The following is a 27,433-nucleotide window of genomic DNA, read 5'->3' on the forward strand; positions in this document are numbered from 1 at the left end:
TGATGTATCTTTCTTCATTTTTTTTTTTTTATTTTAAAAAATGTCCTTCTTTTTACCTTTTATTTTTCTTAATGGATTATTTGTTACATTTAGTCACTTGTGTCCTTCTAATTTTGTATTCATTTCAGAATGATTCTTTTTCTCTTATTTTTTGAGTTCTTTCACCTTTTCTGGAGTTTTGTAATTGTGATTTGTATTTCTTTTTCATGTTTTTAATTATTAATGTCTCTTAGCTTGCTTTGAAATTGTATAATTTTGATCTCAAGGTCTGTTTTTCATTATCTGTAGGGATGTTATTCTGTTCTTTAGCCTCATTTTTCTTAAAATAACTGGGATGGGGCTTTGATATTTTTCTGTTGCTCATTTTTATGTGAAATTTGTTTTCCTGAACTTTAAGAAGGGAGTCATGGTTCAGGAGAACTTTTCTAATGTCACAGAGCTCCCTCTCCTGTTGTTTTTGTAAAATGCTCAAAAATACGGTGGCTCTTTTTCCCTTCTCCAGTTTTATTTGGATCTTTTCTTTCCTTGTCTCTCTTGTCCCTACCTTGCTCAATTTTGGTTTCAACCCAGCAACTTTCCTTATTATAGAACCCTGCCTTGGAAAGCAGTTTTGGTTGGTAGGTTGATTTTAAGAATTTATATGACTCAGGCTGCTCTAGCCTTTTTCAGAACTTAAGTCATGCTCATTTGTTATTGGATTGGGCTAAACCTTTTCCAATTTCAGCTTCTCCTCTCAAATTGCCATCACACTGTCCAGTGAATACCTACTGACTATTTAGATGTTCTCAAATCCCTCAAATGCGCCATTGCTTCCTTATGCATCTTTTTGAACAGATGCAGATTTCATGTATGTCTGCTGGCTATTGATGTTTTCCTCACTCATTTTTATTTTGAGGTTTGTGTGGATACCTTGCCACCTACTTTTTTTTTTTTTAAACAATTTCCTTAAAACTTTTTTTAACATTCATTTTTGAGAGAGAAAGAGAGAGAGAGGGAGGGTGGGAGGGGCAGAGAGAGAGGGAGACACAGAATCCGAAGCAGGCTTCAGGCTCCAAGCTGTCAGCACAGAGCCCAATGCGGGACTCAAACTCACAGACAGCAAGATCATGACCTGAGCCAAAGTTAGACGCTCAACCAACTGAGCCACCAGGTGCCCCATCACCTACTTTTGTTGTAAATATTTTCTGTGGGATTTTGGTTTGCTATCTTAGTCAATCTGTTTGATTTTAATTCAGGTAATTAAAATTTTATGATGCAGTACCTGCCATATCTAGAATCCATAATCCATTCTGTGTTCACACTTTAAAAACTCTCCTGTATGGGCTTAGAGGTTCTGGCCCCTGGGCTATGGCATGTCTACTATATAGTGCTTTGTTCTGAAGTTTGAGTGCAAATGTTATTGACCTATTGGTGTTGGATATTGCAAAACCTATCAATGTAGAAAGGGTTAGAAAGAAGCAGTTTATCATTATAGTGGAAATGAAAAAGGTATTTACACATTTTAGCAAAGTTGAAAGTGATGCAAATGTATTTGTTTATGGAATGAACAACAAGAACTTTCTGAAGGCCAAGAACAAATTATGCAACCTGTGAAGTATAGTTCCTGTGTCATCAGGAACAACAGAATCAACAATCAGAATCAACAGAACCAGGGAAAAGTGGTGGGGCAGGGAGAACCTCTCAGTTTAAAGACAACTGTCAATGCCTGATTTCAGGGAGCTTAACATTTATTCAGAGGAAAACAAGGGGTTAATTGGAGATAAAATCTGAAAACAGTGAAAAGTTGAACTTTGGCCACAAGCTACAGAGGGTTTTATAAATTCAGGGCTCCTTAAACACCTGCTCTAAGTGAATACCTGGTGGCTAGTACAAACACTAGAGCTACTCGGGCATTCCTTATGCTACTAGGAAGTAAAGATAGTTAAAGCTTCAACAGGATTTGAAAAAAATTTTTAGAGTAGCCAAGACTGATCTCTTTTAAGGGAATAAAAAGAAGAAGCCTGATAGAAGGTTTGTCAGCATAGAGAAGAAAAATATTTCTGGCTTAAAAGTGACAAAAGATCAGCTAACATACCTACTTATGGGGAATGCATCCAGGGACTGTAAGCACAGTCCCTTCCCAGGCTCTTACAAACAAATTAACCTCTTTATACCTTCAGGAGCCTAAACTGCACCTAGAATAGCTTCTGTACAATTTAGACTGAATAATAGTAGATTGTTTCATAGAAGATGCAGAAGCATAATTTTTAATAGCAATTTTTCAAACAGCCAAGAGTAGAAGGTTAAAGCATATTAATGAAAATAGTTGTGCAGGGAAGTAGACTGATGTGGTCTAGCTATACACAAATGCAAAGGCTCAGGGGCAGGAGTGGAGGTTAGTGTGGCTGAGAGGGATGAGGATAGAAAATAGTGGGAGTTAATGAGTTTGGAGAGGGAATGGAGAGCAAGATCATGCAGGGCCTTATAGGGTGTAATAAGAGCGTTAGGTTTCATTCTAGGTGTTTGGAAGCCACTAGTAGGTTGAGAGCAGAGGGAGGGTGAACAACTACTGTAAATGATATGTGTTCAAGCTAAATGGAGGCTGTGCTTCGGGCAGTAATACAGGCGTGTCAAAATGAAAAGAACCTGGTTTAATGTTGACTTCAAGTTTTTTTAATTTGAAAATTTGTGGTTTTAGAGTCACCTAAGAGCTATGTAAGAAGTGTTGAAACACACACATATTTTTGTTTGCTAAAGTTTGCTAAACAGTACTGAACCTCATTTCATATATTCTTATTTCTATACAGCTTAAATCAAAATGCTAGCCACAGACTACTAAATTGACTTAGTAACACGCTAATGGATCAGAACTTGAAGTTTGCAAAACATTGTAAATCTAGTATAATCCCTTTATTTGGCCTGTCAAGATACTGCAAATGAGCCACCTAGAATCCAGATATTGCCACATTTCCCAAGAATATGTTCATTGAAAAACAAAACCAAACTCTCTTATATAGTGTAACAGTAGGTTGCAGTGTGGGAAACATTTGGAGGATAAGCACTCCTACTTGACTGTATTACCTGTGCTTTTCTACCTGGTGTGAAATGGGAAGGCATGTCCATTTCAAATGGACTTGTCACATATCAATACAATTTTCATTATTAATGGTCTGTAATTAAATATATGAACTGCTAGCCAAAGTAACAGTTGGTCTTTTTTGAATTACAAATGGAGAATAAGTCATTTATAGACAGCGTGGTAGCCTTTATATTGTCACCTAAGAATTAATGAAAAGAATGTCATTTTCGTATTTTCTGCAAGTTGTTGTATTTCATTTTGGAAAAGTTTGTGGAAGGAGTGAAAGATAAATGAAATATAAAGGTCAGTGCGAGGTAATGGGGAAAAGATGGCCCTTTCAGTTCTGTTATTTGAATCCTTGCTCCTAGTTCTGTGGTCTTTGGAAGATACTTGCCTATGCCTCATTTTTCTCAGTTACAAATGGAAGTAATATCTATATCATAGCTTTAATGTTAAGATTAAATGAGGGCCTGGTGGTGTAACATATATTTTAATAAATATTAGTTTTCTTCTTTCCTCTCTTCCTTAGGAAGGAATTCAGTGAAAATATGTTGCTAGAATAAGCAGGGCTGGAGAGTGTAGAAAAATGCAAAAAGAAAGGTACATCTTTTTTTTATTGGTTGTTTTCTTCCTAGTAAGTCTATTGTGCATGATCCCAATTGTTTCTAATTTCTTTTAGAAAAGGTAGGTGATAAATAGGTAGGCTTCCTGTGCCTCTTGCTCCCCACCCCACCATTTATTTATTTATTTATTTATTTATTTATTTATTTATTTATTTTAAATTAATTAAATTTTTTTTTTTTTTATTTTAGAGAGAAGGAGAGCATAAGCAGGGAAGAGGGTCAGAAGGAGGGGGCGGGAGAGAGAGAGTGAGAGAGAGAGAGAGAGAGAGAGGGAGCATATCTTGAGTAGACTCCATGCTCAGTATGGAGCCTGACACAGGGCTTGATCCTACAACCCTGGAATCATGACCTAAGCCGAAATCAAGAGTTGGACACTCAACTGACAGAGCCACACAGACACACCCTCCCTCCCCTTAAAATTTTTTCTTTTAATGTTTATTTTTGAGAGAGAGAGAGCTGGAAGGGGCAGAAAGAGAGGGAGACAGAGAATCAGAAGCAGGCTCCCTGCTGACAGCAGAGAGCCCAGTGCGGGGCTTGAACTCGACAAACCATGAGATCATGACCTGAGCTCAAGTTGGATGCTTAACCTACTGAACCACCCAGGCTCCCCTCACTCCCCTTTTTAAAGAGGGAAATTGCCCAAGTGATGAAAGGCAAGTTTAGGAGACCAGGAAGTAGTAGCTTTGTAGCCAATTCTAGTATTTGAGTTCCTGGTGTCTCCAGTCTGCTTTACTACAAAGAGTTTACTGAAGATGTGTCATTCTTGATACCAAGTACATTAGCTAGCTGATAGCTGTTAATTCTAGGTGTTACCTAAAACCAGTTGTCCTTGCCTGTGAAATAAACACTTCCTTTGATTTAACCCAGATATTCTAGGAACAAAATTACAAAGAGTGAGATGCAAGTATAGAATTAGAATCTTGTCTACCTGGCTTTTTAAAAAATAACATGTATTTTTTTTATCATCCCAAAAAGAAACCTTGTACCCATTAGCAGTCATTCTATACCACTAATCTCCTGCTCCTTTATCCTTTTTCCTCTGACACCTCAACCTCTTACAACCAAAAATGTGCTTTTTATCTCTGGATTTGCTTATTCTGGATATTTCATATAAATGAAGTTCTATAGTCTTTTGTGACTAACTTCTTAGTTTAGTATTTTAAAGATTCATCCATGTTGTAGGATGAATCAGTATTTATTCTATATTGCCAAATAATATAATAAATATAATATAATATAATATAATATAAACATATTACATTTTGTTTACCTGTTCATTAGTTGATGGACATTTGGGTTGTTTTCACTTTTTGGCTGTCATGAATAATGCTGCTCTGAACATTCATTTACAAGTTTTTGTGACATATGTTTTCAGTTCTCTTGCATATATACCTCAGAGTAGAATTGCTGAGTCATGTGCTAACTTTTTGCTTAACATTTTGAAGACTTTATAAACTCTTTTCCAGAGTTATTGCACCATTTTGCCTAGCTGGATTTTAAATCACTTGGTGTCCAGGTTCTAATTTCATATATATTAAATGCGAACCTTAGCTGAAACAAGAGGTTTGAATTGATAGGGGAAGAAAAGCTACCTGTTGTAGTTTGTAGAGTTGGAAGTCCTTTTTCTTAAAGTGGGTTTGGAATTATTAGTATTAATCTTTGACTCTTTTTGTTTGTTTGTTTGCAGTTTTATCTCCAAGACACTAAAAGTAGTAACGGTACCTTTATAAATAGCCAGAGATTGAGTCGAGGCTCTGAAGAAAGTCCACCATGTGAAATTCTTTCTGGTGACATTATCCAGTTTGGGGTAGATGTAACGGAGAACACACGGAAAGGTACGGGTATGGATCGATTTTCCTATTATTTGTCTTTTTAAGTAAAAAAAAAAAATGTCTATTTAATGTTGTAAAACATTTCATGTTTGTAAAAGCAATTTAAATACAGCATTATATGCAGTGAAAAATTAAAAACCTCTTACTTCCACTACTGCTTTTCTAAAATTTTAAATTCTGAAGTGTTAATAAGTGATTTATATTTCATCACAGTATGAAAATATAGGACATTCCTGTGTTAGTTTAGGAAACAGTTGGCTGCAGTGACAGCATACCCATCCAACAAGAGCTTAAACCATATGGATATTTATTGTTAACAAGTCAGGAGGGTAGCTCAGACTTTGTTCACTTGACTCAGTAATGTTGTCAGGAATCCAGAGTTCTTACCGCCCTCCCGTTCTACTGTCCTTAACATGTTGTTTTCTTACGCCTTTGCTTGTCTTATGTTTTTGCTTATCACCTCATGGTTAAAGAGGGATGGCTGGGGCCCCATGCCTTATTTTCCTCATGCCAGTGTCCTTGGCAAAAACTGTGAGGCTGGGAAAAAATATCTTCCCGTGTGGCTCTTTTTTTTTTTTTTATGTTGAAAGAACAATCTTCTGTAGAATCCTCTGAGCAGGTTTATACTCTTCTTGTCTCATTGGCCACATGCACAGCTACCTATGGCTACAAAGAAGCCTGGGAAGTTACATACCTGGCAAACAGGAGCTCCGTGATTGTCAGAGGTCAGTTATGATTTAACCCTTCCAGTTGTGCATACATTTTGGCTCAAACAAAATCAGGGTTCTGTAGGCAGTTCATACTACCTATGGAGATATAAAATTTCACGTCTCACAGGGTTTGAAACTAGAAGTTCTCTAGCTAAATAAATGTAGATTGGCTTTATTTTTACAATTCTGAAGCTTCCTGGCTCTACCTGCTTTACTGCCTACTTTATGACCATGAAATTATATGGCTGGATCACAAAACTAAATAAATAGGAACCAAAAGTGTGCAGTTCCACTCTCTTAGTTTAATACGGACAGTGGAAGCAATTGACAAGTTTCTTCTTTTGCTTCTCTGAACATACTTTGATCTGGTGATACCCTGAGTCGTCGGTCTGTGACATTTTGCCCGGTAGACATGGGGATGGATGATGGTGGCTGGGTGGTGATGCTGCTGCTGTGTGTGTACATGTGCGTATATGTTTATATAATTTCACTGGTTGTTGCAACCGAAGTTTATTTTTATTGGGTTTTGGTGGTCTCCTTCAGGAGTTAGGTTTTGATGTTTGATTTTGATTTGGGTAGAATGAAAGTCTTAGGGATTTCCATTTACAATTGTAAAATAAAAAAGAAAGTTTATATTTTGATGCAGAGTATTGAGTCCTCCTTACTAAGAGAACTCAACTTATTTAAGACCATACTAAGAACAGCTGTGTCGGACACGGTACCATCTGTTGCCACATCGTACCACCTCTGGTACCAAGGCATTCAGCAAACACTGAGCCTCAGCTGTAAGTAACCCACAGAGAAGACAGTTTGTTTACGTGTTTTCTCCAAGGAATGTATGTTCTTGGCTTGCATTTCCCCAGGAGAATTAATGGTGTTAATTAAGAAAAGAATGAGGTTATCAAATACATTTAGGAAATGCTTAGTTAACCAAAGGTAAACAGGACTTCTCAGAGTCTTTTAGTATGCTAACATATATGCAGATCTCCACGAGGGTGACTGTTCTAGAATGTAGCTCTTTCCAAACTCCTTCCTACTCCTCCCTACTCCTCTTTCCCATATAAGTTCCCATAAGGAACACTCTTTAGGACATGTTGTAAGAAGCTTAAGAGGACAATCCTGAAATTCAGGTTATTATTACTGCACTATTATTTCAGGAACATTAGATTCTTGCAGGCTTCTTTGAAAATTTAACTATCTTTTATGTCAACTTTAAGGAAATTAAGAAGATGTCTTCATCATTTAAAATGTTGTTTCTTTTGTTATTTATTGCCTCCAAAAAGTTGACTTATGTTATGCATGGCCTCTTAGGATAAGCTTTGTCACTAAGTTGAGTACTACCCGTTTAAGCATATGCCAGGAAAACAGTTAGACTTTGTCCCATGCTGAACAGTACTATGATAAGCTTTATATTACTTGGAAAATCCTACTGAAATTATACAACACTACAGGATAACCCCTGGATCAAAGAAGAAATCAAAAGGGGAACTTTATATAGAAGGAAAGGAGACTTTTATACCAAAATACAGTAAATCCTTTACTCAGATAAAAATTATAATTTTAAATTCCTTCTGTACTAAAGAAGAAAGACAATGAAGGAACTTGGCATTTAGAAGAAATTAGAAAAAGAATGAGAAAAAGAAGCTGGGAAATAAAAAGCAGAAATTAAGAAATAAGCAAAAAACTATAGAAGGCATAAACAAACCAAATGCTGGTTCTTTATAAGTCAACCAACCAACCAGCAGACAATAAAACAGGTAATTCATAAGCGTTGATTCTTTTACTAGGTTAAAAAAAATACTAGCAAAAATATGTAAGATAAGGAATGAGGAAGGATACATAAACACAGATACAGGACATACTAAAAGAATTTTGAGAAAGTATTACATGTCAACCTATGGCAAAGAAGAAAAAAAAAACTAGAGTAAATTGTTTTCCTAGCAAAATTACCCAAGATGTAAAAAACTTGAGTAAATTGATTTCTTTAAAAGAGACTAGGAAGTTATTATGGATTGACCAGAAATAGGCCTTAACAGCTGAATTTTAGCTTATTTTTAAAAACAGATAAATTTAATGTTATTTAATCCAAACATACATAAAGGTGGAAAACTGTCAAAATCCTTAGTGCCAAATTCTGATAAAGATATGGTAAAAAAAAAAAAAAGAAAACTAGAACTGATTTTACTCGTGGCAATAGGTGAACAATTCTGATTAAGGTATTAGTAAATTAACTTCAGAAATGAAGCTAGAATAAACAAAAAAGGAGATTTTATTCTAGGAATGCAAAAATGATTCAGTATTGGGGAAATCTAACCAACATCATCCACAAACTAAAACTAAAAAACACATAACTGTATAACCAGCAGGTACTGAAAAGACACTTGATCCTTCTCTTCCCATCTTAGGTGGTGGCTGGCCTCCCTCCTCTCTAGCTCCATTTTACCTCTAGCCCTGGCTTCCCTTTCCTGTCAGGCTCTGAGGAGCCTGAGCACTTCCCATATCACTTTAGGGTGGCCTTATAGCCCCTGGCCCCTAGAGTCCCTGTGCTTTCTCCTTTCCTTGGGTGTTGGTCCCTGCCCTCCCCTTGCCATGAATGAGGAGTAAGATGTGAACTGTGATCATGCTGGGCACTGGCCTGATAGAATATATCCTGTCAGGTGTAACATCAGTGAATGAAAAGAAAATTCTTCACATTGATAAAAAACCTATATTAAGGAGGAGAAAGTACATCTATAACACCTCTGGAAGATTTCTACAGAAGATTTAAAATACCAGGAGCACCACCAGCATTAATGGGGAGAGGAAGAGACTGGAATATTGTCTTAATTCCTAAGTTCCTTATGGCCAATGGTTAGCTGGTTAAGATGGTGCTTTATACGTGGGCACCTGGGTGGCTCTGTCAGTTAGGTGTCCGACTCTTGGTTTCGGCTCAGGTCGTCGTCTCTTGGTTCCTGGGTTTGATCCCTACTCTGTGCTGACAGTGCGGTGCCTGCTTGGGATTCTCTTTCTCTCCTTTTCTCCCTGCCCCTTCCCCACTTGCCCTCTCTGTTTCTCTCTCAAAATTAACTTAAAAGAATTAAAAAAAAAAAAAAATCCTGCTTTATACAGAGGTTACCCGCTATCTGGATTTCAAAGTGACTGAAAGGAACTTTGTCTATAAGGGAGGAAAAAATCTGCAAGATTCCTTCCACTGAAGCAGAAGCCCTGGCATCTAGCTAAATGGGACTGTTTAAAAAATGTCACTTCCCAGAACTTTGGAGAGTGTTGATCTTAAGAAGACTGCAATGAGAGAGGTTGACAAGAGATTTGACTTGGGACAAGATGTCATAGATTTTACTGGCCATGCCCTGGCACTTGATAGAACTGATGACTATTTAGATCAACCATGTTGTGAAACCATTAGTAGATAGACTTTACGGTAAGTCTCTGGCAAGATATGGCAAAAGCCCATACTTTTATCCACTCTATGACCTTGGACAACTGCCATAAGAATTTGCAGGGTTTAGTGCTATTTATGGTGGTACCTACATGTGCCTACACCTTCAGGTAGGTAGGTGGTACCTACACCTTCAGTAAACCACTGAAGAGATAATTCTGCAAAATGGAAAAGTGATCAGTGTGAAATCTGAAGAAGAGGTTGCTTGCTATAAGCAGCTCATTTGTGATCCCAGCTATGTAAAAGACTGGGTAGAAAAAGTGGGCCAGCTGATCAGAGTTATCTGCATCCTCAGCCATCCTATCAAGAACACCAGGGATGCCAACCCCTGCCAGATTATCATTCACCAGAACCAAGTCAATTGGAAGTCACATATCTACGTCTGCTTGATCTCCTCTACACACAATGTGGCAGCACAAGGGAAGTACATCTCCATAGTACAGTGGTGGAGACTGAGGGACTAGAGAAAGAAATCAGACCAGCTTTGGAGCTTTTGGAACCAATTGAACAGAAATTTGTTAGCATCACTGACCTCTTTGTTCCAAAAGATTTGGGAACAGAAAGCCATATCTTTATTTCCTGCACATATGATGCTCCAACTCACTTTGAGACAGCTTGTGATGACATTAAAGACATCTGTAAGAGGATGACCAAATCCAAGTTTGACTTTGAGGAAATGAAGCACAAGAAAAATGACATCTAGGGGGAAGACTAACAGCAGTACATTTTATCAACCAATTAGGACAAACTTAACTTTTGGCAACTGATGTATAGTGTATGAAATCAATATTGTATTGTAAGGCCTTTTCTTTTGTAAGAAAAAATTCTTTTTAAATGTTTATTTTTGACAGAGAGAGACAGAGCATGAGCAGGGGAGGGGCAGAGAGAGAGGGAGACAGAATTGGAAGTAGGCTCCAGGCTCTGAGCTGTCAGTAAAGAGCCCGACGTGGGGCTCGAACCCACGGACTGGGAGATCATGACCTGAACTGAAGTTGGAAGCTCAACCAACTGAGCCACCCAGGCGCCCCTCTTCTTTTTCTTTTTCTTTTTCTTTTTCTTTTTCTTTTTCTTTTTCTTTTTCTTTTTCTTTTTCTTTTTCTTTCTTTCTTTCTTTCTTTCTCCTCCCTCCCTCTCTTTCCTCCTTTCTTTTTTCTCTTTTCTTTTCTTCTTTCCTCTTTCTTCAACAGACTAAGCTGCAATGCAGTATTGATTTCACATAGACTTCACTTCAATGATGTCTGGCTCCATATGGCTCCAAATGATTTCTTTACTGCAAAACAAAGCCAAACTCTGAAAACAAAACAAAACAAACAAAAAACGAAAAACAAAAAAAGAAGAAAGAAAAGAAAAGGCATTTGATCGAGTTTAGGAGTTATTACTAATAAAAATTTTAAATGAATAGAATGAATAGAAAAAATTAAGTAAAGTAAGAATTCTAATTAAAATAGAATAAAAATAGCACAAATATTATACAGGTGTAAAATGTATGAAGTAAATTTACTATCAATAAGGATAAATTTCAAACATTATCTCAAGCAAATTACAGAAGGATGTGTGTGGTACAATTCTATTTACATAAAGCATGAATTAATGCAAAACAGTACTACATAGTGCTTTTGAATACATTTATAATAAGGATATAAAATTATGAAATCACAAAATAGTTTTTAAGGATGTATGAAAGGATTTTTTTGCATCAGTGTGCATGGAACAGAAAAACAATGGAAGCATAATTTAAAAATTGCCTGTGATGTAGCTATTAAAAAGATTAAATTAGGATTATATGAATTGCAGGGATTTCTATAAGATATATTGTTGAGAAAAGAATTACTATTAATAATTTCTATTTTAAGAGTCTCATGCTCTACTGACTGAGCTAGCCGGGCTATAATTTCTATTTTAAAAAGTCTCAGGGCACCTGGGTGGCTCAGTTGGTTAAGCGGCTGACTTCGCTCAGGTCACAGTCTTGCGGTTCGTGGGTTCGAGCCTGGCTTCGGGCTCTGTGCTGACAGCTCGGAGCCTGGAGCCCGCTTCAGATTCTGTGTCTCCCTCTCTCTCTCTCCCTGCCCCTCCCCTGCTCATGCTCTGTCTCTCTCTCTCTCTCTCAAAAAAATGAATAAATGTTAAAAAAAATTTTTTTTTAAAGTCTCACCAATCCCTATAAATGTGTACATATATGTGTATTTGATTGTTTGAACATAGGGAAAAAAACACGGAGGGATGTGTGTGGTCATTACTATGAGTCGTCCTGGAGTGGGTGGAGAGGAAGAGTAAAGAGGATGGAGCCAAATGAAAAAGGGTGGGGATAATAAAATTACAATTAAAAACCTTCCACTGTCTGTGACATTTATGTATATATATAAAATAATGTATGTACAAAAGGAAATTTCAAAAAGTAGACAATATATGAAAATGGTTTTTTTAATACATGTATGTGTATAAAATCATAATTTTATTAAAAAGGTGATAGGAACCTGATGTCATTGAACATACCCATTCATACTAATGTCTCTTCTATTCCAACCTCTCCAAAACAAGCTGATTTTGATGTTTGGCTTTCCACATAGTGTGACTCCAGGAAGAAAACTCACTGGTCAGTACTGTACAAATAACCTTCCCTAAAGATACAAAATATTGTAAACAAATAGGATGACATTCTAACAGGTTTTTTTTTTTTTTTTTTTTTAAGGAAGTGAGGAAGAGAGAAAGCCAACCTATCATATTTTCCTGGAATCGGGGCCTTAGGAACCCAGTGCTAGCTATTCCTCTGTTCCCAAACTCACAAACTGCTCAGACAGGGCATGAGTTTTCTGGGTCATGTAACATTTCAGTAAACCTCTGCTGCAAAGCTTGGGACCAGTTAGTTCTGTAAACTTGACATATAACTGCACTCAGTTCATCACCGAGGTCTACTTCACCAATATCTGTTCATGGGTAAGCCCCTGTGAGCAAGGGGCCTAGTATGAGCAAGGTCAGTGGTGCCTTCCTTTTGCATTGTGCTCAAACTGCCCTCAATTACTTTTACTCCCCACAATAGGCCTTGTCTTTTCTGGTCTTCAAGCCCTTGCACATGCTTTTTCCTTTGGCTAGAAACTTTTCTAGGCTGGAAAAGGTGCCTTTTCATGTCCCTTTTGCACACTACACTCCCCTCTGTGTGTTTGCCTCCCTCACTAAACTGTAAGCTGCACAAGAGCAGGCAGTGTGTCTGTCTTCACTGTGGAATCCCCGTGCTCAACCTGGCACATACTGGTTAATAAATTTTAAAATGTCTTATGAATCTTACTCTACCATGTTACAAAAGTTCTTTCTACCACCTTATCTCAACTAAGATTTTGACAACCTTCCTCCTAACCCAGAAGCTTAATATGAGGATCAGAAACTGGCAACCTTCTTGTTTCCCACAACCCTTTTTATTTTGCTGTGACTCAGTTACCTCTCTTTAACCTATCTAAACTTTATTCATCTAATAAAATGGGACTCTTGATACTACTACCTACCTCAAGGTTTATGGTATAATGTTCAATGTGAATGTTGGTAAAGCGTATACAAAGTTCTCATCTCTGGGACAGGTACTTTTATTATTAACAAAACCTTTGCCAGGCACCTGTACCATCTCTTGCCATTAAGTCTACCTCTCTTTCTCAGTAGCTGCAGCCCCAGGCTCCTTTACCTGTCTGTCCTTTCAAACCTGTCATTGGCCATTTCAATTCTTACTAACTTCTAGACTGCCCCTTCACTCTTAGTTTTGCTATCCTTGTTCATTCCTAGCTTTTGGTAACTTTCACCAGAAGCTTTACTTCCTTCACTTTCTAGCTGCTAGGGAAAATCACAAAGCTGATTCAGCAGAGACTGTGCCAGATTTGCTGGGGTGACTAAGAGAATCTTTCTGATGGCATGGCATTCTTCTTTTGTTCATTTAAAAAGTGGATTCTCAGGGTACCTGGGTGGCTCAGTTGGTTAAGCGTCTGACTTCAGCTCGGGTCATGATCTCACAGTCTGTGAGTTCAAGCCCCACGTTGGGCTGTGCACCAACAGCTCAGAGCCTGGAGCCTGCTTTGGATCCTTTGTCTCCCTCTCTCTCTGCCCCTCCCCTATTCGCACTCTGTCTCTCTCTCAAGAATAAAAACATAAAATAAATAAAATAAAAAGTGGATTCTTGACCCAGGAATTATCTGCACCACAATTACCTGCAGAACTTTTAAAACTGTGGATATCTAGATCCCACTCTTCAGTCCTAAGAAGAAGATTTGCAAGGTGTGGAGACTGAACATACCTATTTTTTTTAAGTTTATTTATTTATTTTGAGAGAGAGAGAAAATGTGCATGCATAGGGGAGGGGCAGAGAGAGATGGAGAGAGAATCCCAGGCAGGCTCCATGCTGTCAGCAAGGAGCTCACTGTGGGGCTTGATCCCCTGAACTGTAAGATCATGACCTGAGCTGAAACTGAGTCAGCAGCTTAGTCGACTGAGCCACCCAAGTGCCCCTGAACATACCTATTTGTTTTTATTTTATTTTTTATTTTTTAAAATTTACATCCAAATTAGTTAGCATATAGTGCAACAATGATTTCAGGAGTAGATTCCTTAGTGCCCCTTACCCATTTAGCCCATCCCCCCTCCTACACCCCCTCCAGTAACCCTCTGTTTGTTCTCCATATTTATGAGTCTCTTCTGAACATACCTATTTTTTAAAAGCCTTGGTTGTTCTTTTGGAAACTAGGTTTAAGAACCCTGCTCAATTAAGTTTCTGGCAGCAGCTGTGTTATATGCTTTCCCTTGTTCTCGAGCCCCTTATAATTACCCTGTACATAGCTTAATTTCCCCTTCAAACTAGAACATTCTACTGATTTCCCAATTTCTTGTATTATTCCATCATTCTCTCAAACACTCAGAATCCTGGTATTTTTTTTGAATCTTGTCTCTTCCTTACCTCTAGCAGCTGTGCCATCCAGGTCATTTGTCTCCTTTCCCTGCTCCTACTTGTTTCTCCTGTTGCCAACCTCAGGTGTTACACTAGCTCTCCCCTTCTCACCGCCATACTCTGCCAATCCATTGCCTCCAACATATCCTTCTGTTACACTTTTGGCATTCTCCTTGTAGAAGGCTGTGCCATACTGTACAATAAAGTCTGAAATGCTTGATTGTACACTTGAGGCCCTCAAAAATATAGATTCAGTTCAGAGTTTTTATTTTGTTTCCCATTACTTTCTTGAATATATGTTAAGCTGTTAAACTAAAATAGAGGTAAGATGGTGTATAGAAAAGATTCTTTTGAATCCTGGCACTGCCACTTGCCGAAGGTATGATCTCAAGCAAGTTAACTTTAGCCTCTTTGACCTTGTCTGATCTGTCTCATCTGTCATATAAGACATAAAAATGACTATCTGCATGGTTTGTTGTAAGTAGTTAACATGTATTGTGTAATTAGCCTGGGGCCTGGCACCGAGAGGGCCTTGAAATGTATTCTTTCCCTGCTCTCTCAAGTCTCCTCCAGCTGTTACATCCTACTCTTTCTGTGTCTTTGCTCAGGCCGTTCTCTCAGCCTTTCCTTCCGTTTCCAGTTTTTTTTTTTTTTTTTTAATTTTTTTTTTGATGTTTATTTATTTTTGAGAGAGACAGAGATAGAATGCGAGTGGGTTGGGGCAGAGAGAGAGGGAGGCACAGAATCTGAAGCAGGTTCCAGGCTCCGAGCTGTCAGCACAGAGCCCGACGCGGGGCTCGAACTCACGAGCTGTGAGATCACGACCTGAGCCGAAGTCGGACGCTCAACCGACTGAGCCACCCAGGCGCCCCCCGTTTCCAGTTTTTGAAATCTTTTTTTTTTTTTTTAGCCTTTTTAATAAATCCTTCCCCTGCCCTTGTCCATTCCAAATTCCCATAGTATACCTCTTATAGCATTTGTGAAAAATGTTCCCCTTGGTTGTTATGTTAGATACTTCTTGTTCTCTCTACAAAATAAATTGAAATCTCCTCGAGGACAAGGACCTAGTCATAATCATGTTGGTTTTCCCCGGCTTTACCAGCATACTGCTTTGTAGCCAGCAGATTCTCACTGAATATTTAGCAAATAGGTAAAGCCAAAGAACCACTACTCCTTGTGCATAAATCAAAAAGTAAACCAATAAGAAGTATTGCTCCATTGTATGCTAGAGAAATAAAGCTGCAAATGAATTCACATGCACAGAGAAAGGATTTTTCCCACCAAATAAATAGCTAAAAACAGGATTTCTGGGAGAAACAGCTGACTCTGAGTCTAGGCAGGAAATGTACAGGGTGAGCCTAGAAGATTCTGTCATATTATAAAGCAGTGAAGCTATCTAAGACTGGTAGGATTGTGTCAGAAAACTCGAATTAACATGGAGTTCCAGCTTATCAAAGATGGGACAGTTGCACATCAAATAATAACTATGGTGGATTGAAATATATCAAATGTGCTTAAATCCATGAATTTAAATAATACAAGAAGGCAAAAAGATTTGATCCCCTTGGAAGCCTAGACAAACCATTCTGAAAACAAGTAAATAAAGAGAAGGCATAAACCATGTATGCGACCTTTCCTATAGAAATTATTCCTGGTATATACAATTAGTTGAGGAGGGAAAGCTTTTTATTACTGTACTCCAGCTCACAAGTGAAGACAGAATGATAGAATATCAATACAAAAAAAAATTCTTTAGAATTAATGTTACTTGTCTCTTCAGCGAACTTTCCCTACCTCTTTTCTGACTTAAAAAAAAATCTTTAAGTCGAAAGCTTTATGAAGGGAAAAATTCAGGAATGAAAGTTTGGGAACTCTTTTATCTTAGATTGCAGTCAAAAGACAATTAAACAAATTATTCTCCAGTTTGGAAATGTTAACACCTCTCATTTAGGTCTTGGTTTTATAAATGTTTCTTATACTTCTTTGGTCTTCTTCCTGTTACTTCCAGTCATTTCAAGAGATCTTCAAGGGGTGTCTGGGTGGCTCATTCGGTTAAGCATCTGACTCTTGATATCAGCTCAGGTCATGATCTCACTGTTGTGGGATCAAGCCCTGCATTGTGCATCTGTGCACTGGGTGTGGAGCCTGCTTGGGATTCTCATTCTCTCACTTACTCACTCTCTCTCTCTCTCTCTCTCTCTGTCACTCTCCCTCTCTGTCTCTCTCACTCTCCCCCTCTCTCCCTCCCTCTCCCTCTCTTCCTCTCCCCTTCCCCCACTCTCCTCACTCTCTCTCTCTCTCTCAAAATAAATAAACATTAAAAAAAAAAGATCTCTCAAACTACTCAAATATAGAGTAGTGTTGATCTTCCTACTCGGTGCAGGAATAGAGATAGAACCAGACTACAACATATCCCAGAAGTTTCAGTCTCCCAGTCCAGGGCCTTAAACAGCTTTTTAAACTAATCACAGTGAACATGGGTCTTTTAAGTGATGTTTGTGTGAAGAGGCAATAGAAAAGGCTGACTTCATACCGTAAAGTAAACGTATTAACTCAAAAGCAAGATAATCTGTGTAAGATACTAGAGATAAAAACCCACAAACGACAGCTTGGGTAGTCTTCATTTTGATTTTTAATAAAGTCTCACAACTACAAGTAATTGCAGATTTTTCTCCACAGATACCTTATTTCTTTGATTCAGACACATCTGTTTTTCATGTTTTAACATTTCTGAAATTTACATGTAGCTTATAATGCATATGCATACAGGTTCCCTTGCTGTCAGAAAAAAAGAGCATTCCTATGAAACCTTTTCAAAATGGCGTAAAGAAGCAATTACCATGAATTTATATGGAAAGAGTTTTTAGAGTTCCCAGACCCAAAAAGTAACCTCTCTTAGGCTTTTCTGTTACCTTAGGACATATCTTGCTAATGGATGCACAAAATAAACTGAGATTAAGTACAGATGCTCACAGACACAGTTCAAAGTTATGGCAGCTCAAGACTGAGCTGCTGAGTATAGTTTGTGGGGAGGGAGCTTTGTGGGACTGTTCTTATTACCTCTGTTAACAGCTTGCTGCAAAACAAATGCTGAATGCTGCTTACACTTTGATTTTCATAATTAGCCAAAATCCTTTCCAGTTATTTCTTTCAGTTAGGAAAACAGGTACTAATGTAGGTTTTTCATAGATGCAAAGTAATGTAACACAAACTTTTAAAAAGCAATGGGTACTTGTATTTAATGTGGCAGTGATCCTGTGGCCTCCTTAGTCTGCCCAAGAAACTTTTAAATTGTGTGTTTTACAATTAATTTTGTCTTTGAATCTTGTAAATATGGTAAATAATGTTTCTGAGTGAATTTTGAGTGAAATTTGTTTACAAAGTACTTCATAGAATATTTTACAGCAGTACTTTTCCAAAGTATTTTTTTATAATACTGTATATATCATATATAAAATACCCTAATATTAGTTCCTGTGTTAAGTGTTCTGAAAACGGGCCAGGGATGCTCAATGGTCAAATAAGCTTGGAAAATGCATCTTACTTTTAGAGCCTCATGATGGACAAAAAGTCCTTTAAGCTCTGTGAAAGACTTGTAAAAAAAAAAAAAAAATTCTTTCCATCTCTTTTTACCAAGTATTTCCCAAACTTTTCTGACCCCCAAATCCTTTTTTGTTAACACCTGCTAACACTCCATTTTGGGAAATACTGCTATGTAGAGTTGATTAATGTAAGTGTTAGAACAAAACATTTTTATCAGGTAGTTTTAAATACTTGCCTGTTGCAAATTAAAAAAAAACTGTTCTGTGCATCTAGGTATCACAAGAACCTTTTCAAAGGAAGGGTTGGCTAGACTAGATGGTCAGCTTAGTCAGACATGATCTTTAACTGCTTTCAGTAGTACACCAACCCTGTGCTACCCAATCAGTATTAGCCCTTGATTCGTCTCGCAGATTTGTACGTCAGTCCAGGTGCTGGACTTTGGGGTGATAAATCTGAGCAATGGGGGGTGCCTGGGTGGCTCAGTTGGTTAAATATCCAACTTCGGCTCAGGTCATGATCTCACAGTTTGTGGGTTCGACCCCCACATCGGGCTCATGCTGACAGCTCAGAGCCTGGAGCCTGCTTCAGATTCTGTGTCTCCTTCTCTCTCCACCCTGCCCCCACTCGTGCTCTGTCTCACTCTGTCTCTCAAAAATAAATAAATGTAATAAAAAAAATTAAAAAAAAAATAAGTCTGAGCAATGGAGATTCTGATGTAATATATCACAGCTTGTCAGCTCTGGCACTGCAGTTTTATTCTATTAACTCACTGCACCTATTTTTTTAGACTTTATTACCAATTTAATAAATATATTGGTCAGGTGTCAGTACTCTTGGATCTTCTTGTATTGTGCTCGTGTATTTATTGTAAACTGTTTATAGTAAATCTCTGGGAGAGCCATAGAACTGGGGATGAATCTGTCCCTTCCTATGTTCTGCCAGGAAAAGGAGGGAGTTAGGTGGTTCTTGAAAGTGTAGGTGAACCCTACTGTCCTCAAAGTAAGAGATGTCTTCACCCCTGGTAATTAAAGCTGTAAAATATTAACCAGATATGTGCTTTGGCATATTCAGTAATCATTTATTAAATGCCTAGTTTGTACCAGATAACTCTCCCTAGTACAGGATTTAAAAAGTGAAAAGCAACCAATCCTTGTTCCTGTCACAGAGTTGACTCTAACTGGTGAGACAATAGTTGTATAAATGATAAATATTCATAATCCAATGTGCTCAGTATTATAAGAAGTAGATATAGGAGACTTTGGGGACCTCTAACTCAGATACTGAGTTTGGTGAAGGAAGTAGAATGTCTGAGCTGAATGGATAAGTGGCATTTGGTTATGGAGGCAAAGGGATAAAGGACATCACTGACAGAACAGCTTGTAAAGTGCATGGAGTTGTGAAAAGTAAGGGATTTGGAGATGCAGGTAGCTTAGTCTTGCACAGGGTGTTTTTGGTAGCAGGATGGAGGATGAGGCCTGAAAGGAAGGAAGGAGCCCAATGTTTCAGGGCTGTGATTGCTGTGTTAGGCAGTTTAGAAGCCTGTCCCATAGATGGTTCCTGATTTGTGTTAGCACTTTTCAATAATAAGTTAATGAAAATTGAGTAAACTATGCTAAATTTCTTAAGTTTACTGTGTATTTCCAGATGTCAGAATAATATCCATGTTTATAAGATCATTTTGATGATTCATGGGTTTGAGCACTTAATGATTTACCTGTACCTAAATGCATTAGCTCTATTCTTAATAAGTTTCATTGAAATATAATTTACTTGCAACACCAGTTTTACAAGCACAACTCACTGAGTTTTGACAAATGTATACTGTCCTATAATTGCCACCGCCCTAATCATGATACAGTAAATTATGCATATACAGTATATTATGCATTAGCTTTTAAATTAGATTTTGGTACACTAAATAAATTAACCCTTTGAACCCTAACCCTGGAAGATGTAATCTCTGAAGGACAGAGACATAAAAAGCCATCAACCTTAAACCAGCAAAAAAGTTTTTTTCTACAAAGCCCATATAAAAAGAGAAGCTCTGTATAAATGCTGCTTTTGGGGGGTTTTGTCTCTTGAAATCTTCAGAAGGAAGAGGAGGAAGTAAGAAGCAACAGTAAGAAATTGTCTACAAAGTGAGTGCTGTAATGTTATATAAAAATGTTTGGGGGTGAAGGAAGAAAAAGCACCAAGAATACAGAACCACAATTTTAGATACTGAACTGGAAACCTCAGACTTGAGCTCTACCAAAATCTCTGATACTTAATAACAGAGTTCAAGAAGCAGTCTCACTTGTCTGAGGTCTTGGTTTTCTCACTCATCAAATGGGGAATTGAGTGGCATATTTCAAGCTGTGTTATGCAGGATGTTAGAGTTTTGTGAAGCGTGGGTAGAAGTTACAGGTTGAGGACAGGAGAACTAGAAACTAGGGCTAACTTCTAAATTGGGGAATAGTTGGAGTTAGGTTTTGATGCCAACAGATGGCAGAGAAAGTGCATTTCCTGACCTCAATTGTATTTCCATGTATTCAGCTGACCTTTTATGGACTGTCACTGCATTGGAGGCTAGGACTTAACAATTCTCTCTGTAATTCTGCCTTGCGACTGTGATTCAGAATGAATAGAGGGGACTTTCTCCAGGGAAATAAACATTGTCATTAAACCACCAGATTTTTTTCTTTCCTGGAAGTTATTACATTTAAGAATAAAATATATCTTTGAATATGAGAGATGTGAATGTTTGTATTTTTAAAAAATTACTTTATCCATCTTATTTGTTTTTTTAACCAGTTACCCATGGGTGTATTGTTTCTACAATAAAACTTTTTCTACCAGATGGTATGGAAGCCCGGCTCCGCTCAGAGTGAGTATAATTTAGTTTTTGTTTCAACTACCTTGGTTAATAATATTCTAGATGATGGTATACTGTTAACACTTGAGGATTATTCTAATGGTAGAAAATTAGTGCAGTACTTTTACAATATAATATACTTCATTTTAATTCCTTTTCATGTTATTTACAATTCTAGTAAATAATAATGTATAAGGAGGCAGGTTATTTTGTTTCCATAGTTAACTTTACAGTTTATATTTTGATGGATAATTGGTTGTTTTTAAATTTTTTTTTTAACGTTTATTTATTTTTGAGACAGAGAGAGACAGAGCATGAAGAGGGGAGGGGCAGAGAGAGAGAGACACACAGAATCTGAAACAGCCTCCAGGGTCTGAGCTGTCAGCACAGAGTCTGACGCGGGGCTCGAACCCACCGACTGTGAGATCATGACCTGAGCCAAAGTCGGACGCTTAACCGACCAAGCCACCCAGGCACCCCAATTAGTTGTTTTTAAAATATTTAGGGTATGTAAGTCACTGGTGAATGATAACTGTATGAAAAAAAATTTTTTTTTTTAATTTAGTTTATTTTGAGAGAGAGAGAGAGAGTACAGATAGGGGAGGGGCAAAGACAGAGGGAGAGAGAATCCCAAGCCCTGATGCAGAGCTTGAACCCACAAACTGTGAGATCATGACCTGAGCTGAAACCAAGAGTTGGATGCTTAACCAACTGAGCCATCCAGGCACCCCTAAAAATATTATTTTTAATGGTTATTTATTTATTTTGAGAGAGAGAGTGCTCACACTCGTGTGGGTGAGAATGGGAGAGGGTCAGCAAGAGAGGAGAGACACAATCCCAAGCAGGCTCTGCTCTGTCAGCACAGAGCCTGACGTGGGGCTCCACTCACGAACCCTGAGATCATGATCTGAGCTGAAATCAAGTCTGGCGCTTAACCTACTGAGCCATCCGGGTGTCCTGAGTGATAACTGTATTTTGATCTGCATTTAATAGAGGATTCTTAAAGTATAATTCCCTCTGAAGTTAATGCCAGTGTCATCATCTTTTAGGACCTTGAGGGGTGTTGATATAGTTAGTAGCCTATTTTGATGGGAATTTTGGAGGGATTTTCCAATGCTGCATTTTTTTTTTCCTGAAGCAGTGGAAAGATTACTTAGAGGAAGACAAATATGAAAGAGAAGAGTTACTCATAAAATGTAAATGTTAAGATCTAAACATAAGTACATTTTAATCTTAGAGTTTTTCCACAGATTATCATTATGTAGTAATCATTAATTAAACCATTTTTTTATTGGAGGGGAAGACCTTGAATATGCCAGAAGCTTTTTTCTATACCCAGCATAATACTTTTTATCCTTCAAAAGCAAAGACAAAGATCTGAGGATGGGAGGTTAAGATAAGTAGTAAGTTGAAGGCAAAGTAGAGTAGTGAGAGGAAAGAATGAAAAAGAAAGCAGAGAGGCTCTCCTATTACCATGACAGTCTGTGCTTTCATTAGAATTACTATATATTTTGCTTCAGTTAGAAGCTACCAATTTTTGGGGCGCCTAGGTGGCTCAGTTGGTTAAGCATCCGATGTCGGCTAAGGTCATGATCTTGCAGTTTGTGAGTTCAAGCTCCGCATCAGGCTCTGTGCTGACAGCTCAGAGCATGGAGCCTACTTCAGAGTCTGTGTCTTCCCCTCTCTCTGCCCCTCCCATGCTCATGCTCTATCTCTCTCTGTCTCTCAATAATAAATAAACATTGAAAATTTTTTTTTAAAATTTGAATTCTCTCTATATAACCTCTGGCAAAATTATCCCAGATATAAAAAAATAAAATTAAATTAAAAAAAAGAAGATACCAATTTTTGTTAGCTTTAAGGATATCTGAAGCAAAGCAAAAATTTTTAAAGATTTTATTTTATTTAAATAAATCTTTTAAATATTTATTTATTTATTATTAAAATTTTTTTTAAATGTTTATTTATTTTTGCCAGAGAGAGAGAGAGAGACAGAGCATGAGCTGGGGAGGGCAGAGAGAGAGGGAGATACAGAATCTGAAACAGGCTCCAGGCTCTGAACTGTCAGCACAGAGCCCAACGCGGGGCTTGAACTCACTGCGAGATCATGACCTGAGCCGAAGTCAGACGCTCAACCGACTGAGCCACCCAGGCGCCCCTAATATTTATTTTTGAGAGAGAGAGAGAGAGAGAGAGCGCGCGTGCAAGAGTGCACACGCGTGCACAAGCAGGAGTGGGGGAGGGGCAGAGAGAGAGGGAGACACAGAATCTGAAGCAGGCTCCAGGCTCTGAGCTGTCAGCACAGAGCCTGATGCAGGGCTCGAACTCATGCACTGTGAGATCGTGACCTGAGCCGAAGTCAGACGCTTAACCGACTAAGCCACCCAGGTGCCCCTAAACATTTAAAATTCATAACAATCTGTTTCCTATTCTATATTATAGTTTAATTATTAAAAATACAGTTTACTTTGGAAGCTTTAATGTGACTCAGCTCTTATGAGTCAAGGGTTAAGTTTTTAAAAATAAGAATAACTATTAGTCATCTAATGATGTGTGACTTCTTAAAAACCTTGATGTTTCTGTGTGATAATGAGATTTTTCTTTATGGAGTTAAAAACTTTGAGCAGTTATATAAAGGGTTATCTGTAATCTCAGGTTCCATCTAGTAGGGCATGTGAATTTCTCAGTCTATGTTGTGAATTGTGTCCGTGCCCTTGTTTCCCCAATGCTTTTCATCTTTGTCCTTGTTTCCTTATTGTTTGGTTTTTCTTATGTGATTAAATATTAGCATTTAGAATTTTGCTGCCAATTTCTTTGTACACAACCTGGCTGACTTTCTGGAGAAGACGAATTTGGGACAGGCACTTCTCCAGAGCTGGAGGAAGATCAGAATAGTCTTTAGAGGCAGATAGTCTGTTTCAAAGCCAGACTCCACCTATTCTGTGACTTGAGCAGGCCTCCCTTTTCTCATATGAAAAATGAAGATAACAGTAGTACTTGTGGAGCAGGAATTTTATGAGGAAGATTAAATAAGTTTGTGCACTAAAAGTTTTGTGTAGTACCTGGCATATATTAAGCACATGATAATCATTGACTGTTTCTATGACTGTAATCTTTTATAGCAATCAAGATATTTTTGAGTACACCAGAATTTTAGAGTTTCAGATACATTGTATACATAGCATTTAATGCTTTTAAGATCTTCACTAGATAGTTCTCAAAAAGCTGGTTATTGGGGTGTCTGGGTGCCTTGGTTGAGCATCCGACTCTTGATTTCTGCTCAGGGCATGATCCCAGGGTTGTGGAATCGAGCCTTGTGTCACGCTCCACACTGAGCATGGAGTCTGCTTAAGATTCTCTCTCTTTCCCTCTGGCCTTTTCCCTTGCTTGCACTCTCTTTCTCAAAAGAAAAAAAAAAGATTCTTTTTTCTTCCTTGATTTTTATTATATCACACAAATATTATTTTTTAAAGTAATCTTTACACTGAACATGGGGCTCAAACTCATGACCCCGAGATCAAGAGTTGTATGCTGCACTGACTGAGCCAGCCAGGCACCCCTGTACAAATAATTTTTAAGTGATAACAGAGAAATTGCCTGTAATTCCGCAGTCCTAACACTAAATAATGGTTTTCTTTTTCTGCATTCCCTTATTGCATATGAACTTTTCTTAAAATCCAAACAGAATACGTCTATATCCAAGATAGGTTCTGTAAAATACATACTATACACACACAAATACATATTACTTATGGAATGTTTAACTGGATTTTCAGCCTTTGGCTAACTAAATGTTCATAAGAACAGAATATTTTGTACTTTGGTCACGAAGAAAAATGGAATTAAAAAACCATGAGTACTATTTGCTTCTATTTAGACTTTCTTAAGTTCATTTGCCTATATGTGCGTATCTATAGAGAAAAAGGTATATACCCCAAATGGTTACCTCTGGGTGCTGGCATTAGGTAGTTTTTACTTATTTTCTCTTGCTTTACTGCACACACATAATCAATATGTATTACTTGTATAGTGAAGAAAACAAAAGTTATGTTTAAGATATCTATCCCATGTTTATGGGGTAGAGAGAAAAACTAAAGTTGGCATAATTTTTTAAACCTTCATTGGGCACCAGCTTTTCCAGGGCGTTGTGATAGGTTCTGGGCATCCAGAGGTAAATTGGTCACAATGCCTAAAAACACACATGTGAAATTGAAGATATAAAGGGTTATATGATCTCAATGGGAATCTGCACAGGATCATGTGTGTTCAGAAGGGAAGGGTGTGCTGGTTCTTAATATTCCATTTTATTCAGCATTTTAGTGTATTTGTGACTAATTGAATTGAAGCAGTACTTAGGATGTTTGTGGTTATTACAGTGGGATTAGAATTGTCATTTCTATTTTTAAGTCATAGATCAGTTTCTCATTAGTTTACACATAATTAACCAGTTGAATCTAGGAGCTTTCCTCTAGTCAACCTTCAAGGTGACCATTATCAGAGTAGCGTCTAGGATATGGAGTGATTAGCCACTGGGAGGGGACGTGGGTAGCAGCCTTGCTTCGTGTTTTCTCTACTCACCCCAACCCCCATACAGTAGCTTACAGGCATTGTAAGATAGGGCCCCTGGCTTCCTTAGCTGCTGTGTTCTCATGGAACTGGTAGTAGGATCAAGTGCTACTATGTTAAAGGTACTGTTTAAAGCTCTTTATTTATATTAACACATTTAATACAGTAACCCCTGGGCTTGTTTTTATGATTATCCCCATTTTATAGAGGAGGAAGATGAGACCTATAGTGCTTAGGTAACTTGCCCAAGATTATACAGCTTGTAAGTAGAGCCAGAATTCGGACCCAGGCTTCTGAGCCTGCATACTTAACTGATACACTATACTGCCTATCTGTCAGTACTTTATAAGGCTGAAGAGGCAATTAGTACCAATTATACTGTCTGTTTGCTGCTTTAAAGAGGTATACTGAGTTTAGTTTCCTACTTACATTTAAGCTTTCATTTGTTAATGTGTGAAGGGGCTGGGTGGAGAGGAACAGTAATACTGTTTGGCTAGCTAAAATTTTTCTCCTAGAGCAAGTTTCCAAATTATAGCTTTCTTTCAAATAGAACTTTGGTTTTTAAGACTTTGTGTATAGGAATATTTAATTTTAAAAGAATGTAACTTACAGATTCCAAAATTAAAAATGGATATGTAGAAGTTGTAGAGCCCAGAAATTCGCCAGAGTCCTCGTTAAATAGTGGATCCTCAAAAGGCATTTAATACGTTTTGAATTTTGAATTTGTGTTTAAAAATATATTATGTGTAAAAAGTAGATTTGTGTATTTATTACCTTGTTTTCTAAGAATGCTATGTATTTATGAAGGATTAAAAATAATTCACATTCTTTTAATTATATGAAAGCAAGTGTAGCAACTTTGGGGTTTAAGATATTCTGGTACTGTCCTACTTTGTTTCCTCTGTTGTCAGGAAATTAGATAAAAATTCTAAATTTTTCTTTTCAGTGTCATCCATGCTCCATTACCAAGTCCTGTTGACAAAGTAAGTTAGTAATGATTTTTTACAAACCAACTCAGCTATATTGCTTTGCAAAATGTTTTTGTTTGTTTTTAATATGCTTTACCTAGAAGCTTATTTTTCTTCTGTAACAAAATACACACAGTGTATATAGATATTTGGTTATTGCAGTCCTCTATCTGGAGAATTTAGGGTGGATGTTTCTTAGGAAAAAGCTTTTGTTATCTCAAATAAATGGCTGGTTGTATAGACTAGGAGTACTTGTTTTGTGCCTAGCCAGAGGTACGAAGTGTTAGTTACTGCTGTTTATTCTGGAATACAGTTATGTCTAGAAATATTTATTAAAGCTTTCTACCCAAATATTCACCCAACATATACCTACCCATAGAAATAACAGAAATATGGGTTTACAGGAATTGTTCTTTTATTGTCCTTGAAAAGCAGTTTTATTTAATCTGATTTGGTCAGAAACTTTGTGATAATTACTTGTTAGTATTTTCCTCAGAAATAATGGTGTAATAAACTATAGATATCATTGCTTCATAGCAAAAAAAAAAGATGTCTTTTGACATTAATGTAGATGTTTTTTCTTAGTGTACTAACTAAACTATTGGGAAAATATTTTACATTTTTTTTTCTTCCATGTGGATAAAGACTGAAAGCCTGCCTGAAACTGAAGTTCTCTGTTAAATTCCTTTTTTAGAAGTAAAAGTGGCTAATCATCAAGTTCAGCAATACCAAGAATTATTTCAGAAGTAAATAATGACCTTGCCAATATAAGACTAACTTTTAAAAATAATGCCACGTCTCTGAATTCTAGTTAGCATATTTAAAAATATATGCTTTCTGAGCTTAATTGGGAATGATGCTATTAACATCATTAATAAGTTAATACATAAGACTTAGTAGTATTGATATGAGTAAATGTTAA

The 27,433-nt window shown here is 37.4% G+C and overlaps 1 protein-coding gene and 1 pseudogene across 24 annotated transcripts in view; both read left to right on the forward strand.

The window, feature by feature from the left end:
* Positions 1–27,433, forward strand: part of LOC122214492 (sarcolemma associated protein) — a 151,622-nt gene that overhangs the window by 61,106 nt on the left and 63,083 nt on the right. For 14 of the 24 annotated variants that reach the window (XM_042929767.1, XM_042929754.1, XM_042929772.1 and 11 more), the window contains exons 3-5: positions 5,369–5,516; positions 20,917–20,989; positions 26,490–26,526. In XM_042929767.1, the coding sequence (XP_042785701.1) occupies positions 5,369–5,516; positions 20,917–20,989; positions 26,490–26,526 (258 nt within the window). Of the gene's footprint in view, positions 1–5,368; positions 5,523–20,916; positions 20,990–25,546; positions 25,666–26,489; positions 26,527–27,433 lie in introns of those variants that run through there. The other 10 variants (XM_042929766.1, XM_042929752.1, XM_042929756.1 and 7 more) reach the window with 2 other exon arrangements.
* On the forward strand, positions 7,932–10,515 carry LOC122213611 (annotated as a pseudogene).

The sequence above is a fragment of the Panthera leo genome, chromosome A2 (assembly GCF_018350215.1).
Source record: "Panthera leo isolate Ple1 chromosome A2, P.leo_Ple1_pat1.1, whole genome shotgun sequence".
NCBI lineage: Eukaryota > Metazoa > Chordata > Mammalia > Carnivora > Felidae > Panthera > Panthera leo.